General features: G+C 44.5%; 1 protein-coding gene across 9 annotated transcripts in view; it reads left to right on the forward strand.

Annotated features, from left to right (window-relative positions):
• The window catches only part of Arhgef3 (Rho guanine nucleotide exchange factor (GEF) 3), a 289456-nt gene that overhangs the window by 219613 nt on the left and 48323 nt on the right, over positions 1-21520 (forward strand). Inside the window, exon 1 of one of the 9 annotated variants that reach the window (NM_001289687.1) lies at positions 1964-2196. The exons of 6 other annotated variants lie outside the window; for them this stretch is intronic. In NM_001289687.1, the coding sequence (NP_001276616.1) occupies positions 2104-2196 (93 nt within the window). In that variant the 5' untranslated portion in view covers positions 1964-2103. Of the gene's footprint in view, positions 1-1963; positions 2197-3675; positions 4550-18514; positions 18538-21520 lie in introns of those variants that run through there. 2 more of the 9 variants (XM_030248035.1, XM_006519580.4) reach the window with 2 other exon arrangements.

Here is a 21520-nt window from a genome sequence, read left to right on the forward strand (position 1 = left end):
GCTTGGTTGGGCACCCTTGGAAATGGGGTTTCCTCTGCCTAACACTATCTTTGGCCAAGCTTACAGGTGTATGAGCAGTTCTCACATGCCCCTTCTCATTCCATGCCTCTTGCTGCAGCTTTCTTCTTGTTGCATACTTGGGAAGAAAACCGCAGGCGCTTTCTCCAGTCTCAATAGGAACCCACTCACTTCAGAGCCCTGTTTACACATACACTCCTTCTTGACTCCAGAGGCAGTCTGTCTGTCTGTCTGCTATCTAGTCAGGCAAGATAATGAGTGGGTTTAGTGCCAGAGTGTGGATTTGGTACCTGAGGTGGAAGATCTGCAGGTTAAGCAGTTTCCTGCCAGGAAAAGTAGGAACTGCTGGGTCCTGACCTCATCTGGAAGCAGGTCTATATTTCTTCATCACACTGCCTCCTTCACACCCCAGAAGCAAAACCAAGACTCAGTACCTCTCTGTAACAACACCCTCCGTATGCAGACCTTTCACGGGAGGAGAGAAAGATACTATAGCAAAGTTTAAGAAATGTTATTTGGAGGAAATGATAACTTAAAAAAAATGAATCTTTTTTTCCCAGGGTGATGTGAATATATTTTTCTTTTAAGATGTTGAAAATTGTTACTGTAACTGTAAAGCCTCTTTGTCCACTATTACTAACCTTTTCTATCCCAGATGTTTCTCCTCTGCCACCAGGGAGAGTGTAAGCTTGTCTCAGATTCTTCTAGACATTCAATGTTGTTGACCTCCAAGTATATCTTTATAGAGAATATCAAAAAAAAAAAAAAAAAGAAAAGAAAAGAAAAAAGAGAGAAAGAGAGAAAAAAGAAAGAAAGAACAAAAGAAAAGGACAGAAAAGAAAAGAAAAGAAAGAAAAACTCTTTTGTAGCTGTGTTTTGAACACAAACTGTGTACTGCTTTGTTCCGAATTGTTACACATTGGATACTAGGAATCGAACTCACAGCCTCACACTTGATAACTATTCTCCCAAAGCCCGGCATTCCCAGCCTTTTGCAATTATTTTCCAACTGAGGCCAACATAAAGGAACTCTTTCAGTTTCACACCCATAGACCCTTCTCCTCTCTGATCTCTATGGGGTGGTGTTCTATAATTAGAAAAGCTTACTTAAATACTCTTACTAAAGACTGTTACCATTGTTTTTAGGGTTTTGTTTGTTTTGTTTCGTTTTGTTTTTTGTTTGTTGTTGTTGTTGGGGTTTTGTGTGTGTGTGTGTGTGTGTGTGTGTGTGTTTGGTTTTTTTTTATAGGTTGGTCTGGGCTGCAGCAACGATCTTGTAATTACTTCTTGGGCATTTAAAACGTCAGTGTTTCCCCAGAAAAGATCCCCAAAAGCGTGGTCTTCGCTCTAAGCTGGAAACAGACTGAATCAGTCCAGCGTGGGTGTAGGCTGTAGGTGTAGGGGCCTGTGTGGTGGGGGAGGAGAGGGGATGGTTAGAGGGGACTCCGTTCCTTCCGTACTGCGTGGTGGAAAGTATTTGTCTCTCAGCTTTGGAGCTTGGTTTCACGGTGCTTTTTGAACTGCACTTAAAATGGGTGCATTTTACTGTTTGGACTGCTTTTACCTACTAAAGCTTATTTTTAGTAAAATGTATCCAGGACAGCCAGAGATGTAGAGAAACCCTGCACACGCAGGTTTCCTCCCCTAACCCCTCGGAAAGTGAGAGCCTGGCTTGGGACTTGCCCCCTGCTCTATCAGCGTTTGCCTAGGGTCCTGGTTTCCTTGCTACAAGCTATGTAGCGGTCTGGGGTCTGGCAGCTCCACGCAAGCGTCCCCTGAGGTCCCCAAAGTCTGCAGAACCGCCCCAGCCTCAGGAGGCGTCTGTAAGTTCGCACCTGGCGCTCCTTGGAGGGCGGGGTGGGCCTCTCTAGTCCCGCCTACCCGCCCTCCCTCAGTGGGCATGGCTTAAAGCGGCCCCGCCCTTCCCGGTGGAGCTTAGGCGTCAGGTCCACTCTGCAAGAAGCAGCTGTAGGTGTTCGCATCGCCGTCGCCTGCATCGTGGAGCTCGGGCCCTCTTTTACCCGGGATTTTTGTTGTCGCCTGAAATTAGCGGTGACATCTCAAAGGGCAGGCCCGGCAGCCGCCATGGTGGCCAAGGATTACCCCTTCTACCTCACTGTCAAGAGGGCAAACTGCAGCTTGGAGGCGCCCCTGGGCAGCGGGGTGGCCAAGGACGAGGTAGGACGCGCCCTCCACACACCTGCACCTCCGGGCTTCTCTGCCACCTCACCCTGTGTACCGCTCGCTTTCTCTCCGTCTCCCCCACGTGCTGCGCTTCTCCAGATCGCCCCTTCAAGTGTTCCCTCTCACGCCTTCTCTGTGGGTCCTCTATCGCTGCCCTGCTCCCTGAGCTCGGGAACCGCAGATCTTTGATGCTGCTTCTTTCCTTCCGAGCGACTGGCAGACCGAACCCCAGTCTCTGTCTAGAGCCTGCAAAGGCACCTACCTACCCGCTGCCCTGTTAGGAAGGCCCGGGTGTCGAGAGAGAGCCTCGTAAAGCAATGTCTCCCCGTCCCCGGCCGGGGTTAAGAGAGCTAAGTTCTTGGGGACCGGTTCAGACATTTCACCAGACACACTTGGTTTTGTAGCTGTTTGAGAGCAAGGGCGGGACAGGGCACCTTTACTTGTCACAAGTAACCAATAAAGGAGGTTGGGGGAAGGGTGTCGTTCATTTTGGGTCTGAGCTAAATGAGTAATTGAGGCTCTCCTTCATGACTGCTGAAAACGAGCTAAAACGTTGGTGAATGGGAAGCTGACTTGAAATGCTAGAAACAGTTCCCATTCTGGGAACTTGGGCGCGGGGAGAGGGGCAGTGCCCTTGGGTAATCCAGGGAGTCCTCTCAGTTTGGCTTTCTTAGGCTTTCCTCTCCCACCCCCATGTGTCCTGTCTCTGGCAAATTGCTGACTGCCCTTAGAAGTTGGTTAGGTTCAGTTGGGGGAGAAGACGATTCTCATTCTTTTTCAAGGTTTTAGAGAAGACAGTTAATTGTCTTATCAGACTCCAGTTTTGCTGTGGTGGAGTCCGTAGGACCAGCTCATCATGTCGTCTGTCTGTGTCTGTGTCTGTGTGTGTGTGTGTGTGTGTGTGTGTGTGTGTGTGTGTGTGTGTTCGTTCTCCACTTTCCTCTGCCTCACTCTGAGAGACTCGGGGTGGGCAGTGACGCTGGAGGCAGGTGTGTGTCCCGCCTTGTCACAGCACTGTTGATTCCACCTACACAACACATGTAGGTCTGCTTGGTGTGTGCCCTTGACGCTCTGAATTCTGTATAGGTGTGTTTTGGGGGTTGGTAGCATCAGAGATCCATTTCCTCCAACAAGATTGCCTCCCTTCAACAGGACTCCACCAGATTCTGGTTAGATCCTCCTTTTTGTTTGCTGAGCACAAGATAAGCCTCTGGCCTTTCCGTAGCTAGTTGAATATTTGTAGAGTTTGTAGTCTCAGCAGCTGTGGAAGTGTAGTGGGCTCTCATCTGTTTGGTACCGTCATGGAGTTCAGGTTGATAGAGCCTAGAATGGATATGAGTTTTCAGTAGCAATGGGACTGGTGGCTTCTCCAACTCCTGGGAGGAGATAAAGCATACCTGGTTTGGTTAATACATTAAAGTGGGCCAGAGAAGATAAGAGTGAAAATCGCTGGGAATTCTGACCAGGCTTTTTTTTTTTTTTTCATCTTTTTGTCTTGAGTTTTGGGGTCCTGTGGTAAAGGCTTGAGTGAACCTGTCTGCTTATTCCTTCTTCCCTTGTTAGTCATAGTCTGTAGATATATATGTGCTGTAGCATTTCAGGAACAGTTATGCTAATTTTCCTCACTACTAATAGGATCCACAAAATAAAGTATATCTTATTTTCCCTTTGTGGGGATGTAATTATGTAAAAACAAGGATGGGAGGTGAGTGCTTTTGGGGAATATTGGTATTTTTCAGGGATCACCATTGAGTTTTATTAATATAATTGTCTTTACCATAATCAAAGTACACTTTACACAACTTGATGGCTCCGACTTTGTTGGTCAGCTATAAATCACTTCCCAATAATGAAGATAGGCTAGATTGGAAAAAGAAACTTAAGTGGGTTTCAGGGCAAGTTTCATTAGCACAAAAGGCGACTGAACAGAAATATATATTTTCTGCCGGTAGGTGTCGCCAGTATTTATAAATGTCTAACAGCAACAACCAAAAACCACATTCCCTCACTGTCTTAAAAAAAACAAGATTATATAATTGTTTATAAAATAGATATTAAGTCCTGAGAACGTTTCTTTTTCAAGAAACTTTTCTTTTTTTGTAAAAAGAACGATAATAAAAGGAAACCTGTGTGTCTGAAGGCCTTCCTGAGATGACAGGACCTGTTGACCTTCAGGGCGCTTGTGTCGAGCACCTGTGCCTGGCACAATTGTGTGATGGCAGTTCCTCCTGAGCATGTTCGAGGGAAGACCGTGTGTGCAGTGTGGCCGTGGCTGCAGCCAGGTTCTTCTAGCACTCAGTCACCAGCAACTTGATGTTCACTTAACAGAAAGCTCAGCGGGGAACAGGTAACCATGCCATCTACCTGAGGAAAAATGATGAATACATTCTCTTAAAAGCAAATAATAAAATTTCTCTTCAGGGTTTAATTCAAATGCTTCTTTTTAAAATTTTATTGATAGTTTCCAGTGGAAGCAAAAACGATACATGTTTACATTTTTTCTTTAAAATAATCCATTTTAAACTTTAAAAAAATATTCCGCATAGGTTATGATAGTGCATGCCTGATATTTTGTATCAACTAATAAAATAGTGCTGCTTCTTCTGCCATTTCTTACATGGGTTGGATTGCAAATACTGCTCCTAAACCTGGCGTTTCTTATGGGTGTATGCGTTGGACTGCAAATGTTTAGGTGTAATGCCCCTGACTAACTAGCCATAAAATTCTCCAGCTCTCATCATCACTGTGAACTGTGAGGAGCTTTTTACACAGCTTTGGATTTTCACAGAAAATTGTCACGTGATACAAGCAGTTTATTAATGTAACCTTGCTCAGTTTATCTCCATTTTCATTGTCATGAAAACTTTGATCTCTGCTCACTCCAGGACTGCTCCGAGTACCTGCTCAGTTCCCTAAGTGGGAAGCTGAGAACGCTAATGAACCAGGCTGATTATCAGTTCAAAATCTGTTTCTCTGTGGTAAGGTTTACTTTAAATAGAAGGTGAGGTTTACTTTAAGTAGAAAATTCAGTAGCCAGGCATGGTTAAGGAAGTTAAGGTGAGGGCAGGCTTCTAAGAGTTGTAGGTCAACATTATGTTTACTATTTGTGTGTGTGTGTGTGTGTGTGTGTGTGTGTGTGTGTGTGTGTGTGTATGCATGCGCATGCGCGCACGCATATGTGCAAATTCAAGCATGTGAAGGTTAGAGAACATCTACCTCTCTCTCTGAAATGTTGAACGATCTGGGGATTGGACTGAGGCCATTAGGTTTGTATACCTGTTGCTCTTACCTGCTAGTCCATCTCCGTGACCTCAGTTTCATTTTTAATGGAATCCAGACATTTTTCTTGTGTTAGGCTTGGCATCCTGGTAGGCTTCTCACTTTGGGCATAGATGTGTTCCTTGGCATCAGGCCTCATTGGTTGGTGGTATTTCTAGCCATTGCTTCATCTCTTGGTGCTTATAAAAATCTCAGTGCATAGGTAATAGGTGTAGTTCATGAATAGTTGAATATTACCCTGGGCTCCCAAAAGTATAGGTTCTAGTTTTTACTCAATCAGTAGCCTTGCATAGTCTTATGAATAATGGCATACAGTGGATATAAAATTAAAGCATTCTACCATGCCAGGATCTCTTAAGACTCCTTGTAGCTCATCACAAAACATATATTAAATCCCAGCTTTGTGAATAAGGACACCAAAGAAAGGTGACTTGCAGAAAAAATACAAAGAAAATCCAACTCGATCCAAGATTCAATACCAGATTTTCTGATGGATTTAGCCTGGTGTTCAGTACTTAAAAAAAAAAAAAAACTAATGGAAAAAAATGAAGGTAAATGCAAAACAGACATATATAATGCCCCCAAATAAATACTGTCTTTTAAACAGGTAACCTTAACTGAGAATGTACCTCTGAAGCTTTAGCTACAGGACAAGCTGGGCCCCATGTTCTTCGGTGATTTGTGCCTCCCCCAGTCAACAACTGTATTTGAAAGTTGTACCCACTTAGAGGTACACTCTTTGGGTACCAGTTACCGAGCTAAGTGGTCAACTGGTTTTCTGGACTTAGCTTTTCTTGGAATCTACATTGTATAGTATTGAACTGTCAGTCTATATGGGCATGCAAACAGCCATGGCAGCTATTACAACTAAATCCTAAAAGTTCTTTAGATGGCTTAGTAGGCCTCAGATTTCTCTGGGTGAAAAGCTGCACAGTGACCCAGAGAGAGGTCACCACTCACTGGTAGTTCTGATTCAGGTCACTTGTTCCCCTGGAAGGGTGTCTTGCAGGTACAGTTCTCCAAGATGAGCACATAGTGGATAAGATATCTTAGAGGAAGGGAAGTTAACTTTATCCATGAGGACTTTTAGGCTGTTCCAGGGATTGACTCTGGAATAAGGCTATCTGGTCCCCTTATCTTCCCCACAACCTGATAGTGGAGTGACTTGGGCAAACCATTGTGCTAGTTTTCATGATCATAATCTAAGGTAATGATAGTGCTGCCTCCTAGAAATGTAGTGAAGGTCAAATAGGGAAGTTCATGTAGTTCCTGGCACATAGAAATCTCAGTGAGTGTTATCCAGCCTGGTGTGGTGACTCACACCTGTAATCTCAGCTCTAGGAGGTAGGGTGGAAGTATTCATGAGTTCAGGTCAAGCATGGATTATAAATCAAGGCCTTGTGTCAAAAAAAGAGCAAGGTCATGTGCATCACCCTAGTTAATGAATACACACACACACACACACACACAAACACACGTATCTCAATCATCCATGCATGGGGGGAGCTCCATATGTATGTCCTTCACTTTGATCATAATCACAATGATCATATGAAGTTAGTGCTACCCTCTGTCTTTGTTAGGGTTACTATTGCTGTGGTGAAACACCATGACCAAAAGCACATTGAGGTGAAAGGGTTTATTTGACTTCTATTTCCACATCACAGTTCATCATCAAAGTCAGGGCAGGAGCTCAGAGGCAAGAGCTGATGCAGAGGCCATGGGGGATGCGGCTTAATGGCTTGCTTCCCGTGGCTTGCTCAGCCTGCTTTCTTATAGAACCCAGGACTACCAGCGCAAGGAGGTAGTAGGCTGATACTACTACCGCAGCAGGCTGGGTCCTCCCCCATCAATCACTGATTAAGAAAATGTCCCACAGGCCTGTGTATAGCCCAATCTTAACAAGGCATTTTTCTTCCTCCTCTCAAAGTTGCCTCCTCTCAAAGTGACTTTAGGATGTGTCAACTTGACATAAAACTACCCAGCACGTCCTGTGTTGTAAAAAGAAGGAAAGACTCTGAGAACGATGTCATGGCTGAGCTATGTGGTAGAGGCCCCAAGACTCACAGCTTAGTCTGGCTGTGAAGTCTGTACTTTCCCAACCACATCACATTGCCACAAAGTGACTAAATCACCGGTCTCCTCACCACACGGCACCCGAAGGGTGAACCTGCTGCCTGCCCCAGAAATTGCCTCACAATCCAAGGCTCATTTTTTCTTCAGTGAGTGAGAGACCCAACCTCCAGACAGTACTTCAGTAGCCCACTTCATAGAGTAGCAAGCCCTGATTGAGGAGGTTTTGCTAATTTCAACTCTATGTGTCTCAAGACCACAAAGGAGATCTCTGCCAAAACTCTCCGTGTCCAGCAATGTGAAGCTGACACCAGTACTTCTATTAGTCATTTTGCTTATCTACATGAGCCACCAGCCTTCCACATAAACCAGTATTGAGGGCTCAACTACCATCTGGTTTCTTTTTAAATTGTGTCCTTTTTTTTTTTTTAAAGACATCCCTAATTGTGCACCAGTGATACTGTATTTATAAATGATGGATGAAAATAAATTACTGGTCCCATCCTAATCAATCTTGCAAGCCCTCAGTAAATTTAATTGTTATTAATGGTGCGTTTGTGTATCTGGGGCGCCTTCATTGGTGATGTATGTGATCAGTTGCCTTGTATAATTTGTCTCGTGAAGAACTTGCTGTGATTGCATTTCCCCTTGTGTTAGGTCAGACACTGTTGGCAGTGAAGGCCAGAGGTTTCTAATGCTCTCTCCTCCCCATCCCCACCCCCACTTGCCCTTTTTTGGTTTTGGTGTAAAGGAGCTACTGGCTTAGGATTAATGTACATTGAGTAGGAGAGGCTTGTGAACCTTCAGCTGGCTAGGAAGAGTGGTCCCTTTAAGTCTAGGAGCACTTGAACATGTTCCTCTGAGTGTTGGGCCATTGTGTTCTTTTTTCAAGAAGGCAGCCTTGGTTATTAGTAAACTTCAATTAATTGGAGCTGAACCAGAAAGCTTAACAGTAAATCCATTGGTCTTTTTTTTTTTTTTTCCTGGCTCTTACATTGAGGAGGAAGGAGAAGCAAAACAGGCTTTGCTTCCAGGGACTTAAAAAACAAATAGAACCTGCTAGGGAAATGACCCTAGGTCACCGCATCAGAGTGCCCTGGTCTGCTGGGAACAGGTGCCCAGCTCTCATCTAGCTGCTGGATGCATTCGATCTCTGTTTACCACTTCCAGGGAGAGAAAGCTCCCAGTATGTGAGACCATCTTCTGGCTTTGTTCAGTGTGCTTCATGAGAAGATCCTCTGGTTAGAGCACTGCTTTTCAGAGCTGTTATTCTAGTGTACTTTCTTGTGTATCCTAAATATTTGGAAATTGATGTCCCTCTCCTAATCCCTCCCAGTTCACATCCTTGCTCACAATCAACTCAGGTGTGTTCATTCTGTCTCCTTGTTTTCCTTATTTCACCAGGACATCCTAATTGTGTCCAGAAATCTTGAATATTGATTAGCCCAGAAATACTATAATTACACTATATCATGATGTTAAATCAACAGGTTTCTTTCTTGATGTAATATGCTTCCTTAGGTAGGAGAAGTAGAAGAATACTTTGAAAAATATTTTAGAAATAAAAACAACAGGGCTAGGATTAGTATCTCTGTCATATAAATAATCTATACAGATATAAAATGGTCTACTGACAGATAGGCAAAAGACAAGAATACGCAGCTCACAATCAAAGAACTGAGGGCTAAGATTGTTTTAGATGTTCACCTTAACAGAAATTATAATTCATACCCAAATAATATTATGGCTATTTCATAGAAATGACAAAACACAGTGTTGTGGATATTGTCTAATGCAATTTGTTTGTGTGTGCACACTGAAAGACAGAAGACAGGGTTTTGCACTTGTGATCCCAGCACTGGGGAGGCAGAAGCAGGCCAGTCCCTAGGATCTGCTGGCCAGCCAGCCTAGTCCGCTTGTTGAGTTTGAAGCCAATGAGAGACCCTGTGCAGATGGTACCTGAAGAATGACACCCAGGGTTGTTCTCTTGTTTTCACATGTACGGGAACATAAGTGTATACACAGAGATAGATGCACACATGGACAAAGACAAAAGAGATTTGATTCAGATCTTTGGGCCTACTGTTCAAGCTTGCTTGGGAGGAAATATATGTGCAGAGTTGTTCATAATGATGCTTGTGGTAGTGTTCATTCTTTCAGTGTGTGCATTTTAGAAATCGTAGAGCATTCTTATATCCTTTGGCTCACCTGAATATAATTATTTGTTTTTAAAACAAGTGTACAAAAGGGAAGGAAGCTTCAGTGGTTTCCCCAGGGTCATACAGATGGAAATGGCATAGTCAGAGGTGGAAGTCCATCATCCTTGCCCCACCGATTCTGGACCTATGGTGAGACAGAACATCATGGCTGCAGGATCATGTGACAGAGGCTGTTCACCTCTTGGTAGACTGGAAGCAGAGAGAAACAAAGGGACTGGGGACCAAGTCTAACCTTCAAAGGCATGCTCCCAGTGATCTGATTCTTCTACCTGGCCTCTTGCCTCCTAAAATCTCTTAGTGCTTCTCAAAATAGTGCTAGTGGTGTCTTAGGGTTTTATTGCTGTGAACAGATACCATGACCAAGTCAACTCTTATAAGGACAACATTTAATTGGGACTGGCTTACAGGTTCAGAGGTTCAGTCCATTATCAAGGTGGGAGCATGGCAGCATCCAGGCAGAGGCATGATGCAGGCAGAGCTGAAAGTTCTACATCTTCATCTGAAGGCTGCTAGTGGAAGACTAACTTCCAGGCAGCTAAGACTAGGGTATTAAAGCCCACAGTGACACACCTTTTCAAACAAGGCCACACCTCCTAATAGAGCCACTCCCTGGCCCAAGTATGTATAGACAATCACAAGTGACTAGAGAACAAGTCCTCAGTATGTGCCTGTTAGAGACATTTTATACACACTGTAGTACTGGATAAGACAAAGACCTTTTTTTTTTTTTTTTTTTTTTTAAATCAACCAAGGCAAGAAAAATGATGCTCCTTTTTCCCAGTCTTCACCACTCGGCTTGCCAACATGGTGACCGAAGCAGCTACTCGTTAGTAAATGGAGTTAGCTGTAAGCAGAACTGCTTGGAAAGTGTTACAAATGAAGCCCATTAAAGTTGGCTAGAACTGTGCACAAAGTGACTTCCTGTTTAGGTCAGTGAATGGGTGACCTTTGCCCTGGTCTGTAATTCAGAATCCCAAACTGCAAACAAGGACTTACTTTGTCCTCAGTAGGAGATCACTATTAGAGTGAAAAACAAGCCACAAAGAATGGATGAACATAAACTTCTGCACATGTAGGTGACATGTGTCGACCTGATGCTTTTTGAGTTCTACAGATGCAGTAGCTACAGAAGACACAATAAAGAGCAAGGAGACGTACATTTCCCAAGATGCTCTTTCATAGATAGTATTAGAAGCTGGCAGTCTGACTGAATCAAATGAAACTGAGAGTCTAGGTCAGGCCCTTAGAATATCATACACTACAGTGCGTACCGGCTGCCTGATTTAGACATTTGGAGTATTTCTGCGAGAAGAAGCCACAGAAAGGAAAGTAAATCAAATAATGGAAACAGCTGAAGCTGAGCCTAGTGGCCAGAAGGGCTAAGGCTTCCGTCTAGTCATTTCTGGCCTGAACTTGTGGCTGGTGCAAGCTCCCTCCTCAAAGGTGTTGCAACAATCCCAGGTACAGCTGGAGAAGATATCTCAGAGGTCACTGGAGGAGAGGTCTTTCTGCCATGTTGCAGATTGGACTCAGGGGCCCTCTGTGCTAATATGCACATGCTCTCCTGCTGAGCTGTTTCCCTAGTGAAGTCTTAATTCTAGATGTCACACATCTTGGAAATGGGGGTTGGTAGGGCTACCAGTGTCCTGTAGTCCTCATTTGTTTTCACAGGCCTTGTCTTACCATCCTAGTGTCTGCTTGGTGAGGTGTGTGTGTGTGTATGTCTGTGTGTTGTGGGCCAAGGAACTTGTGACCTTGCCAAGGGACTTGGAAACAAACCTCTGTGCAAAGGGAAGTAAACTCTTAGAAGAAGATAAAAAAGTCTGATAGCTAAAGTGTGAGCCACTAAGATGGAGCGTCATCTCCACCCCCTTCTGCCTCCCCACCGGTTTCCTTCCATGAGTCTGTGCATGTTTCACACTGAGGCTCTAAGGGCCTGCAACAGTGAACTTTGTTCTGACATCCACAGCAGTAAGTGGAAGCTGGCTTCGTAAGGCTCCTAAATGCAAATGTCTAACTTGGCTCTGATGAGAGCTTCCCACTAGAGAACAGGACACAGGTAGGCTCGACCACTCAGAACCCCTGAGTCTTTGCTTCTGGAAAGGGAGGACTGGACTCAGTCATTATTTTCCAAAAGATAATGTCATGCAACTTGTGACAGCTCAAATGATGCAGAAATAAGAGCCAAAGTAATTTAAGTCACTTTTTCTCTCCTGTTATCTTCCCAAGGGTCTGACTAGGTCAGGTCACTTTGAACCTAGTATATCTTTATCATCCCCATCACTTGCTAATTTCCCCTTTTAACAAAGTGTAAGAATCAGCTTCAGGGAAGGGCAAATATTTAACAAGAGCCTAGGAGGTAGGAGTGTGCATGTACATTATAGGAAAAGATCTTTAGAAGTCCACTTCTGGACACACACTCTGTGGCCTGTCTTCAGCTCCCCCAGTACTAAGGGTTATGGGCATGTGCTGCCACGGGCAGCCTTTTACGTGGCTGCTGAAGAGCAGGTCTTCTTACATGACTTTTTTTCATTTAAGGGGGTTGATACTTTGTTTTTACAATAAGTTTACTGTTATTTAACAAACTAACAATTTATGGGTACAGTATGTCTCAAAAAACCAAAAAAAAAAAAAAAAAAAAAAAAGATGGTTTCTCTGTGTAGCCCTGGCTGTCCCTCTGCCTCCCAAGTGCTGGGATTAAAGGTGTGCGCCACCTCGCCCAGCTTTTTTTTTTTTTAAGATTTATTTATTAGTATATGTAAGTACACTGTAGTTGTCTTCAAATGTACCAGAAGAGGGCATCAGATCTCATTATGGATGGCTGTGAGCTACCATGTGGTTGCTGGGATTTGAACTCAGGACCTTCAGAAGAGCAGTCAACACTCTTAACCACAGAGTCATCTCTCCAGCTCCTGAGCTGAGTTCTTAATCCCAACTCTGGGCTCTTGTAAGTTGAAGAGACCTTGGGCTTGACTTGCCCTCTTAAGTGTTGCTTGACTCACCATGAAGTAGGATTTCCAAAAAAGACCAAACCAAACAACAACAACAATAACAACAACAACAACAACAAAACGCAAAATGGGGACCACAGGACTTCAGTTCCTTAGCAGCCACAGCCGCTTCTATTTAGAGTGTAGGTCTTTGAGTAGAAGCTAGGGTGGTCAGTCTATGTAACGAAGTTACTCATCCCTTCCTAGGCAATACCAAGTTGGTTTCCCAAATGGTCCAAATGGAATTGTTGTTGTTGTTAATACCAAGTGGTCCCAAATGGTTCAAATAGAAATTTTTTCTTGTTGTTGATATTATAGTTATTGTTATTGTTATTATTATTACTACTACTACTATTTTTTTTAATAAAAGATATTCTAAGCACACTGGCAAGCCTCACATCTTTCTTTGCAGGTAGGCGAAACATATCTGTGGTGTGATTTTATAGTTCCTAGCATGAGTTTTAAACAGGAGATGGTGTGTGAGTCTGAGTACAGATGCACCCTGGCCATTGAGGCAGCTTCCCGCTGGCATATGCATCATCCAAGACTCACCCAGGGCTGACCACAGACAAAGGGAAACCGATGAGGGTGGATTTGATTGCTTTGAGCTCTTCCTGCTGTAGTCTAGCAGGACATCTTAATTACAAAAGGGTCCTTTGTTAGAAGTGTAGGGGAACTCCACAGTGTAGTGACTCCATTGGTAAAGAATTGAGTAACTAAAAATATGACCTCTAGTGTTCTTTAGCTGTCAGTGAACAAGTACTGAGACCTGACTGTGTCTATTGTTTCTCCCCACATTTACAAAGAAAGAAAAAAGCATGCTTTCTGTCTATTTGAGTGTGACCAAATCATTAGCAAAACTAAAATACTGATACTTATGGTCGTCCGTCTGTGATGGGGTGCTCAGTGAGGAACTTGAAAGCCTGTGAATACCGTGTATTAGAAAGTAGTCCAGTGAGACCACTGATGCTGGAGGTTGTCTAGCCCAGGTCTACCCTTAGAGGGTCACGTCATGTCTGCTGGAAGCACATGGGTACTCTGGTCCCAGAGTGACAAGGCTAGCAAACAGCAGGCTCAGCTTCTCCTGTTTTCATTCCTGCCTCAGGCTTCACCTCTCTTCTGCCTGTGAAGTTGCAGTTTTCCATCCAGGTTCCCCCTGGATTAGGAAACTAGAAGAACCCAGGCCTTTAGACAGGCGAGTGACCTTGAGCTCTGTATTTGCTAGGTGATCCTGGGCAAACTCTAAAGCCCTTTAAGTCTTCTTTGCTTGCTCTGTGAAATGGGACAATAAGTACCACTGACTCAAGGCATTGATGGACAGAAAGCCCTTGGATACAGACTGGCAGGGTACGGCCCTGTGTATGCCTTGCTGTTGTGCCTTGGGAGGTCAGGGTGGGAGTGGCAGGAAAGGCTTTCAAGTCAGGTAGATTTGAATGTCAGCTCTGCTGATTAATTACTTGGTAAAACTTGGAGCAAGTGGTTTCCTTTCCTTGGACACCTGCTTCCTCTTCTATAAAATAGGGTCCTGGCGTTGCTGCCTGGGGTAGACAAGAGAGTATGTGCTAGAGTCAGGCAGAGAACAGCCTTGGCAGCAGGGCCCACTAAGGCTTGCAGGGCCAGCTACCTAAATGCTGAGGTAGAAGGGAGAAGGATCCAGTGCAGAATGAATCTTTTCTCCATCCACGTGTCTTTTACTACCTGCATTGGGGGTTGGAGGTGGGAGTGTCCTCTACCCCAGAAATACATACCATATTCAGCAAAACTGCCTTTGTTTCTTCTAGAAACTTATTGACACCTGTTGCCTCTGACTCCAAAGCTCCATCATTTTGTTTGACACAGCAATCTGTGACTAGTCTTCCTTTTTTTTTTTTTTTTTCTGGTTTTTCAAGACAGGGTTTCTCTGTATAGCCCTGGCTGTCCTGGAACTCACTTTGTAGATCAGGCTGGCCTCAAACTCAGAAATCTGCCTGCCTCTGCCTCCCCTGCTGGGATTAAAGGTGTGCGCCACCACCGCCCCAGCTAGTCTTCCTATTTTTAAATCACATTAGCCTTCAGTCTCCTGATTATCTTTTGTAATTGAAATGAGCTGAACTCTAGAGCTCACTCTCTCCCAGGCTCCTTGCCGCCTTGCAGATACCTTCTTTTCCATATTCGCACATGTATGAATTCTAGTAGACCCTAAATGATTCATTCCTTTGTATTAAAGTCTGGGGGCTAGAAAGAACACACAATCATGGTTCAAGGTTGCAAATGTAGAGTTGAGAAAGCCAGGGTCTGAGGTGAGCTGGAAAAATCTCTTGTTAGTGAACATTTAAAAAAAAAAAAAAATCCTGTCTTAAAAAAAATGTGCTGCACCATGAGAAGTGGCCAAGCAAACAGCATTGTGTTCTGCGTGAGCGTGCACACCCATCCTAGGGAATAGCATTTGGAACTATTTATAAACTTACTTGAGGGGTGTGGGATGACAGAGGACCATAGAAATCTATTGCACGTCACCACCCTCACACTTAACTGAGCAGCCTACTCTCTACCTTATTTATTCACATACCATTGCTCATTGGGTGGCATGGTGTCACCCCAACATGAAGGTTTAAATTAATACACACACATACACACACACACACACACACACACACACACACACACAAACACATACACAAACACACACACACACACACACACAAACACAAACACATACACAAACACACACACACACACACACACACACACACACACACACACACACGTTTCCAGTTCACTGATTTTTCTCATGTCATTGTTTGGTTGTTTTTTCCACGTAGAATAACCAGATTTGGGTTTATCCTGTTCTCTCTTGGGAGCTGAATGTTCTAAAATGTTCTGTATTCCCTGGTTGGTAAAGTGTGGGGACTTGCTGCTGAGGGCACACGTGGGCCAGGCATCTGAAGGGATAAAACGTGCCACTGGGTACAGCTGGCACATGGCAGAAGCATCACACGTATTTTATGTTTCTTTCTGGAAGTCACGTCCCTGAAAAGCTTCCTTGCTCAAAAATCATTGTCAAAGCTAAGAAGTAACCAGAAGGCAAAGGAGTGTATCTGCTCTCTCCTGCAGCCTGGGTCTCCCGCCCCATGACAATGCAGGTTTTATCTAGCAGCCAAATGTGATCCCTGCCTTATCTTCAGCCTTATCTTCAGCCAGACTGCAGACCTGTCTGTCAGCTCAGCTCCGAGCGAGATGCATGTCATCATCCCAGATTCAGCTAGAACACTCTGTCCTACCCTTTGGGACACCAAGATGGAGATCTGCGCACGTGGCTCTTTCCATCTCTGTACTTCTATTTCATTTTCTGGGAAGCTAAGATAATGAATGCTGAACTTTGGGAGATGACAGGTAGATAGAGAGGCGACACATGTGAATCCGTAGTGTCCTTACTGAAGCAAAAGGCACCATGTCTGTGTGAGAAACGTTCTGCTTTGTATATCTGATGGAATAAATACCCAGCGTACCTATGGTTGCTTAATCCCAGACAGTCCTGGCGCCTGGTAAGACTGCGTACCAGCTCCTGTAGAGCATAATTCAGCAGAGTGTTAGCAGGGCCTATCTCGTGCAGACCTCAAGACCAGCGTACTGGCTCCCCCAACCCTACTCTGGTTGATGTCTTAGGATTTCACCACTGTTTTTTGTCCTCCAGCGTAGCCTTGAATCCTGCCAAGCCTCTCTCAGTTTTACTAAACAGATGATAAAGCCAGGAATGAGGAAGGAGAAGCCAGGAATGAAGAATGAAAACATGCCAGTGGTCATGGCAGTGGAAGGTGAATTAGGAAGTATCAGGGAATGGCAGCGGGCTGGCGAGCAGGTTGGAGGAGGAAGCAGGCTGCCCTTTGCACTTTGGAATAGGCAAGTGCTCTGGTCTCATCTGGGGGCTCCCACTGAGGTGGGCCTATGACACACACATTCCACAGAGTCTCCCATGCTCCCCCACACAACTCTAGGAGGGTCATTGTACTTCACAGCTAGCAAACCAAGCCACAGGAGGTTACATTATTGGCTCGAGGTTCTAAAATAATAGTCTCTGGCTAGGAAGATGGGCTTATATTTATCCCAGTATACTTTGTAAAGAATTGCTACATTCTTTGATCAAACTAACAGGAACGTTGTTACCTTCTGCAGAGGCTTTTGTGAGTCTGTTCCTAAGCTCCCCGGGAGCCTACAAAATGTCTTAAAAGTAGTCTTGAGATTTGTACACGCCAGTTTCCTCAACTCTAAAGCAGGGTTGGAAGGCCCAAGGCTTGCTTTTCTCCTACCCAGCCCAGAGGGGTTGGGGTGGAAGCCAGGATATCCCTTCCACAGTGATAAACAAGGACAGAACTTAGTCCCACCCACAAGTTCCAAGAAGTCAGTAGGAAGTAGCTGAGGAACTCCAAAGCCACAAAGGCCTTCCTTAGGGCCCAGTGGCCACGATCAGGCTATTAGCCATCTCTTAGGTGTCCCATGGGTTTCATCTAGCCGGTACTGTCCCCAGCTGTACCTCATTTTCCAGACCTGGAAATGGGACTAGCATGTGGGGCATATTACTTAACATGTAACATTCCTGCCCAAAGTGCCCTTCCCGAGATTCAGAGCCTGGGGGCACAGTCCTGCCGGCAGGCCTCCTATCTATCTTGTCAGAAGGTCTGACTCCTGAAGTGACACACAGCTCTAAGATTCTGGCCCTGTCTGCTTCAGTAGAGTAAAAAAAGGTGCTGCTTGAAGTTGGGCAGGCAGATGTACAGCCAGGCCACAGAGAGACCTAAATGTTTGGCTTCCTCTTTCTCTGAAGGTCTGTAGAACCGTGTCTGAGCATGACCAAGAAGAGCTTCAGGCAATAGGGACTGGCGCTGACTGAAAGGAACTTACAGGGGTGTGGGTGTGTGTTTCTCCTTCTGCCTAGGGTTAAGTAATAGCAACATCCTGTGTAAGAGAATTTGAATGTGGTTTTCAGCTAAACTCCAATATTTTAGGGCTATTTATTAGATGTGTTTAATCTCGGGCCAATTTAGCCAGTAGCAGACTAATAAAATAACAAATGTGGGCTTGCTGCCAGGACAAATGTTGATTTACCCTTCTAATGTTGACTAAAATGAATAACTTTGAAAGTAATTGAGGAGGGAGGCCTTAGCCAGCGCTCCAGTCTGAAACAGTGGCTCTGTTTCATTTTACTGGCACTCCTGAGAGATTGTGTGCATAACCTGGGCTGCTGCCTGTTCCAGCTCTCTGAGGGGCCCATATTTTACTGAGTTATTTTCCAAAGTTCTTTTCTTTCTTTTTTTTTTTTAACCCCTCCCCACCTCAAACCCATAAACCTCCATTCAGGAAAAAAAAAAAAAAAAGAACGTCTTCGTGGCAGGCAAGTAGGATTCTTTAGTTTTTCAAAATGGGGCCCAAACTTCAAGGAAATGAGAAATAAGGCAATAATTTACGCTGGGGGGAGGTATATGACTCTAGTGTAGTGCACTAGTGGAAAGGCTGGTGAAGGAACGAACACCCTTGTTTGAAGCCAGGCTATATATGTATAGTGAAACCCTTTCTCAAAAATAGTAATTTTAATAATTTGTTGATATTCTTTCTTCAGAAACAAAAGAGCACACCCTGGACATTACCCCCTTGGAATTTGTTATGGAATGAATTGTTTCTCTAGAGTACACCAAGGTTCACCCCTCCTCACTGGCCCCAGCCAGGGCTTCTTCATTTTGCTGTTGAGTTTAATAAAATTCGAGAGGGCTGCAATTACTTTGCCAGCGTTGTCGTAACCAGTGAGTTCATTTCTGTTCTTTCTATTGTTTTGTTTTTGTTTGTTCTGTTGCACTGTATGGGAAGCTGTTTGGGACTGGGACTCGGATGTGTCTGAGTTCAGCCAGCTGTCTTGATGTCTCTCTGTTAACCCAAGGCTTTCCTAAAAGCAGATGCCTCGCAGACTGATGCTAGCTCAGGAACTATAGCTGCCAGTGGACCTTTGGAGCTCTCTGGTTCAGGCAAAGTGCTTGATACACAAAGAACAAATGTCCTTCCTTTAATCTTAGCAACCTTGTGCTGTGTTTTAGTGCCGTTTTTGCTTGCTTGGTTTTGGGTGTTGAATCAGGACTTCACGCATGTCGAAAGCGTGTTCTACCACTGAGGTCTACCTCAAGCCCTGCCCGGTGTGTCCTGTTTCATGGCTTGGAGTCAGCACTTCAGCTATGACTTCTCCGTCATCTACTCTTGAATGTTACCATGACCCAAGGTGGGACTGCTCTTCTGCACCTTTGTCCAGCTGTGTGACAGGCTATGTATGGTGTGTGCATGAGCCTGAGCTAATGTGGTGTGCTCCCTGGATGGAGATTATGTCTTCTGGCTCTCCTTGTTCTCCCATTAGGCAAAACAAAACAAACAAACCCTAGGTTGTTTTTTGTTCTCCTCTGAAAGAAGGAAATCGGGGTGTTTTCCTCCTAGCACCTGATATAAAAGAAAGAATTGAGCCATTTCTTACATGGGAAATGCTCCCTGCATGCCCAATGCAGGACGTCAGACTCACAGCTAGCACAAACAAACAAGGGCATGATCCTGTGTGGAGATCAGCTACTCCACAACTCCACAGCACAAGTTTCCTGGTGCCCTTCTGAGGTTTTGTCTCCAAAGCCCAGAATCCCTGTTGAAATCATGGATCAACATCTGCAAAGGAAAAATTAGGATTCCGAGCAGAGTTTGAAGAGCGTTTGCTCATCTTGTGGGTTCAAAACCAGTAATTCTGAAACCCGTGTCACTTGCTTAATCAATGAAGCCAGGTTTCCGCTGGAATTTGGGCTTCATTATTTGCCTTTCATCTTCTGGTGACAGATGACACCCATCTAATTAACTATGTGCCAAGAGAAAGAGAGCAGGGAAAAGAATAATAGTGGAAATTTTGGAATTAAGAGTGATCATTTCATTACTGTCCTTTTGTTTCCAACAAAAGAAGGTAGAGTTGGCAGCCAGCTCTAAGAAGCCATCTTCTCTTGTCTTCCAGCCTCACTCCTCTGTTGCTCAAACCATTCTAAGAAGGCCTCCTTTTTCGATCTGTGTGTCCTGTCTAACTGCCTGTCACCCTGCCCTGCATGCTAACCCCCTCACCTGCCCCTGCTCCCTTCCAGCTACAGATGACACTGGCTCTTGGGGCTCCTTCAGGATCTACCTTTGTGTTTCCCTTTGCAGCTGGGAGACACTCCTGGAAAGGTAACACCTATGCACTTCAGTGAAGCTCACTTTGTACCCACTAGGTAAACAAATACTCCCTCCAACAAAAGCACCAGTTATGACCTGTCACGGAGGGAAACCCATGGGCACCTTCTTTCCTAGCTCCTGTGGCAAAGACCCATAACCTGAGTGATGGAAGCACCTGTGCACTGTGGCTCCCAGTAACTGGTACCAAGGTGTCCTCTGAGCCTGCCCAGGACTACTCCCCTGCCTCTTCTGCTTTCTATTGTTTGCTTGGAATTAAGAGGAGTCATTGGTGTTGTCTGACTTTGTGAATGCACAAGTCCAGTCTTTACCTCTCTGTCATCATATGTCCAGATCTGTGTGTCTCTGTCTAAATCTTCTCTTCAGATAAGGACATGTATGACTGGACTCTAACTAGCTTGATCTCATCCTTTTGATTTATTTATAAAGATCTTAGTTCCCAATAAGGTTACAGTCACAGACACTGGGTTTAGAGCTTACGTGTATATTTTCATAGATAGCTGGACTGAAAACATGTCTATATATATTTTTTTTTGAGGGGTTACCATAGCCACATGTCTAAGCTGACATCACTAGTTATCAGACCCAACAACATCACGTCCCCTTTGATATAATGTGCTTTAAAAAAGAAAAAAGTAGACTCCTTGGATGGGATCTCACCAGAATACAAATAGCAAACTCCCTAAACCTCATCAGTAAGGAACATCACACCAGTCTACACTGAGAGACAGTCTGTATATGAGGACCAGTGTTCTTTCAATGTATCAGCTAGAAAGCTACAGTATGGGGCTGGTGAGATGGCTCAGTGGGTAAGAGCACCCGACTGCTCTTCCGAAGGTCCAGAGTTCCAATCCCAGCAACCACATGGTGGCTCACAACCATCTGTAATGAGATCTGATGCCCTCTTCTGGTGTGTCTGAAGATAGCTACAGTGTACTAACATGTAATAAATAAATTAAAAAAAAATTAAAAAAAAAAAAGAAAGCTACAGTATTTTGCTGTCAGATTATGAGAGAGCATTGTGTGTATGTGTTGCGGGGGGTGGGGGATTGTCACTGATTGGGAGAACCATGACAGATAAAGCAGTGAAATATAATGTGGCATTTCCAATTGGATCCTAGTGGGAAACGGGGTAAAGTCCCAGGGACTCCCCTAACATTTAAGGTCACGGTGTTGGGCCAATGCTAGCTTCTCGGTTTTCATAAACATTCTCTGGTTGTGTAAGGTCTGCGCTTTAGAGGAAGTGTGGTAAAAGGTATAGGAAACACTCTGGACTATTTTTAAAACTTGTCTGTGAGTCTAAAATTACATCAGCATCAACTTTTTGAAAAAACAATAGACATATATGGAGTGGTAAGTTCACCGTCTCTTGAAGGCAAAGGTGGAAAGGGATCATAAGGGACATACCTGTTTGCAAGTCCTGTTCCAGACACTGTGCATTGAGCACTTGCTAGTCACGGAGCCTGTGCCCTGTGTGCCATCATTATCTGTGTGGTAGAGTGGCAGAGCAGAGGTGCGTTACCCGGTGTATGGTCCATATTT

This window comes from Mus musculus, chromosome 14, assembly GCF_000001635.26.
Source record: "Mus musculus strain C57BL/6J chromosome 14, GRCm38.p6 C57BL/6J".
Taxonomy (NCBI): domain Eukaryota; kingdom Metazoa; phylum Chordata; class Mammalia; order Rodentia; family Muridae; genus Mus; species Mus musculus.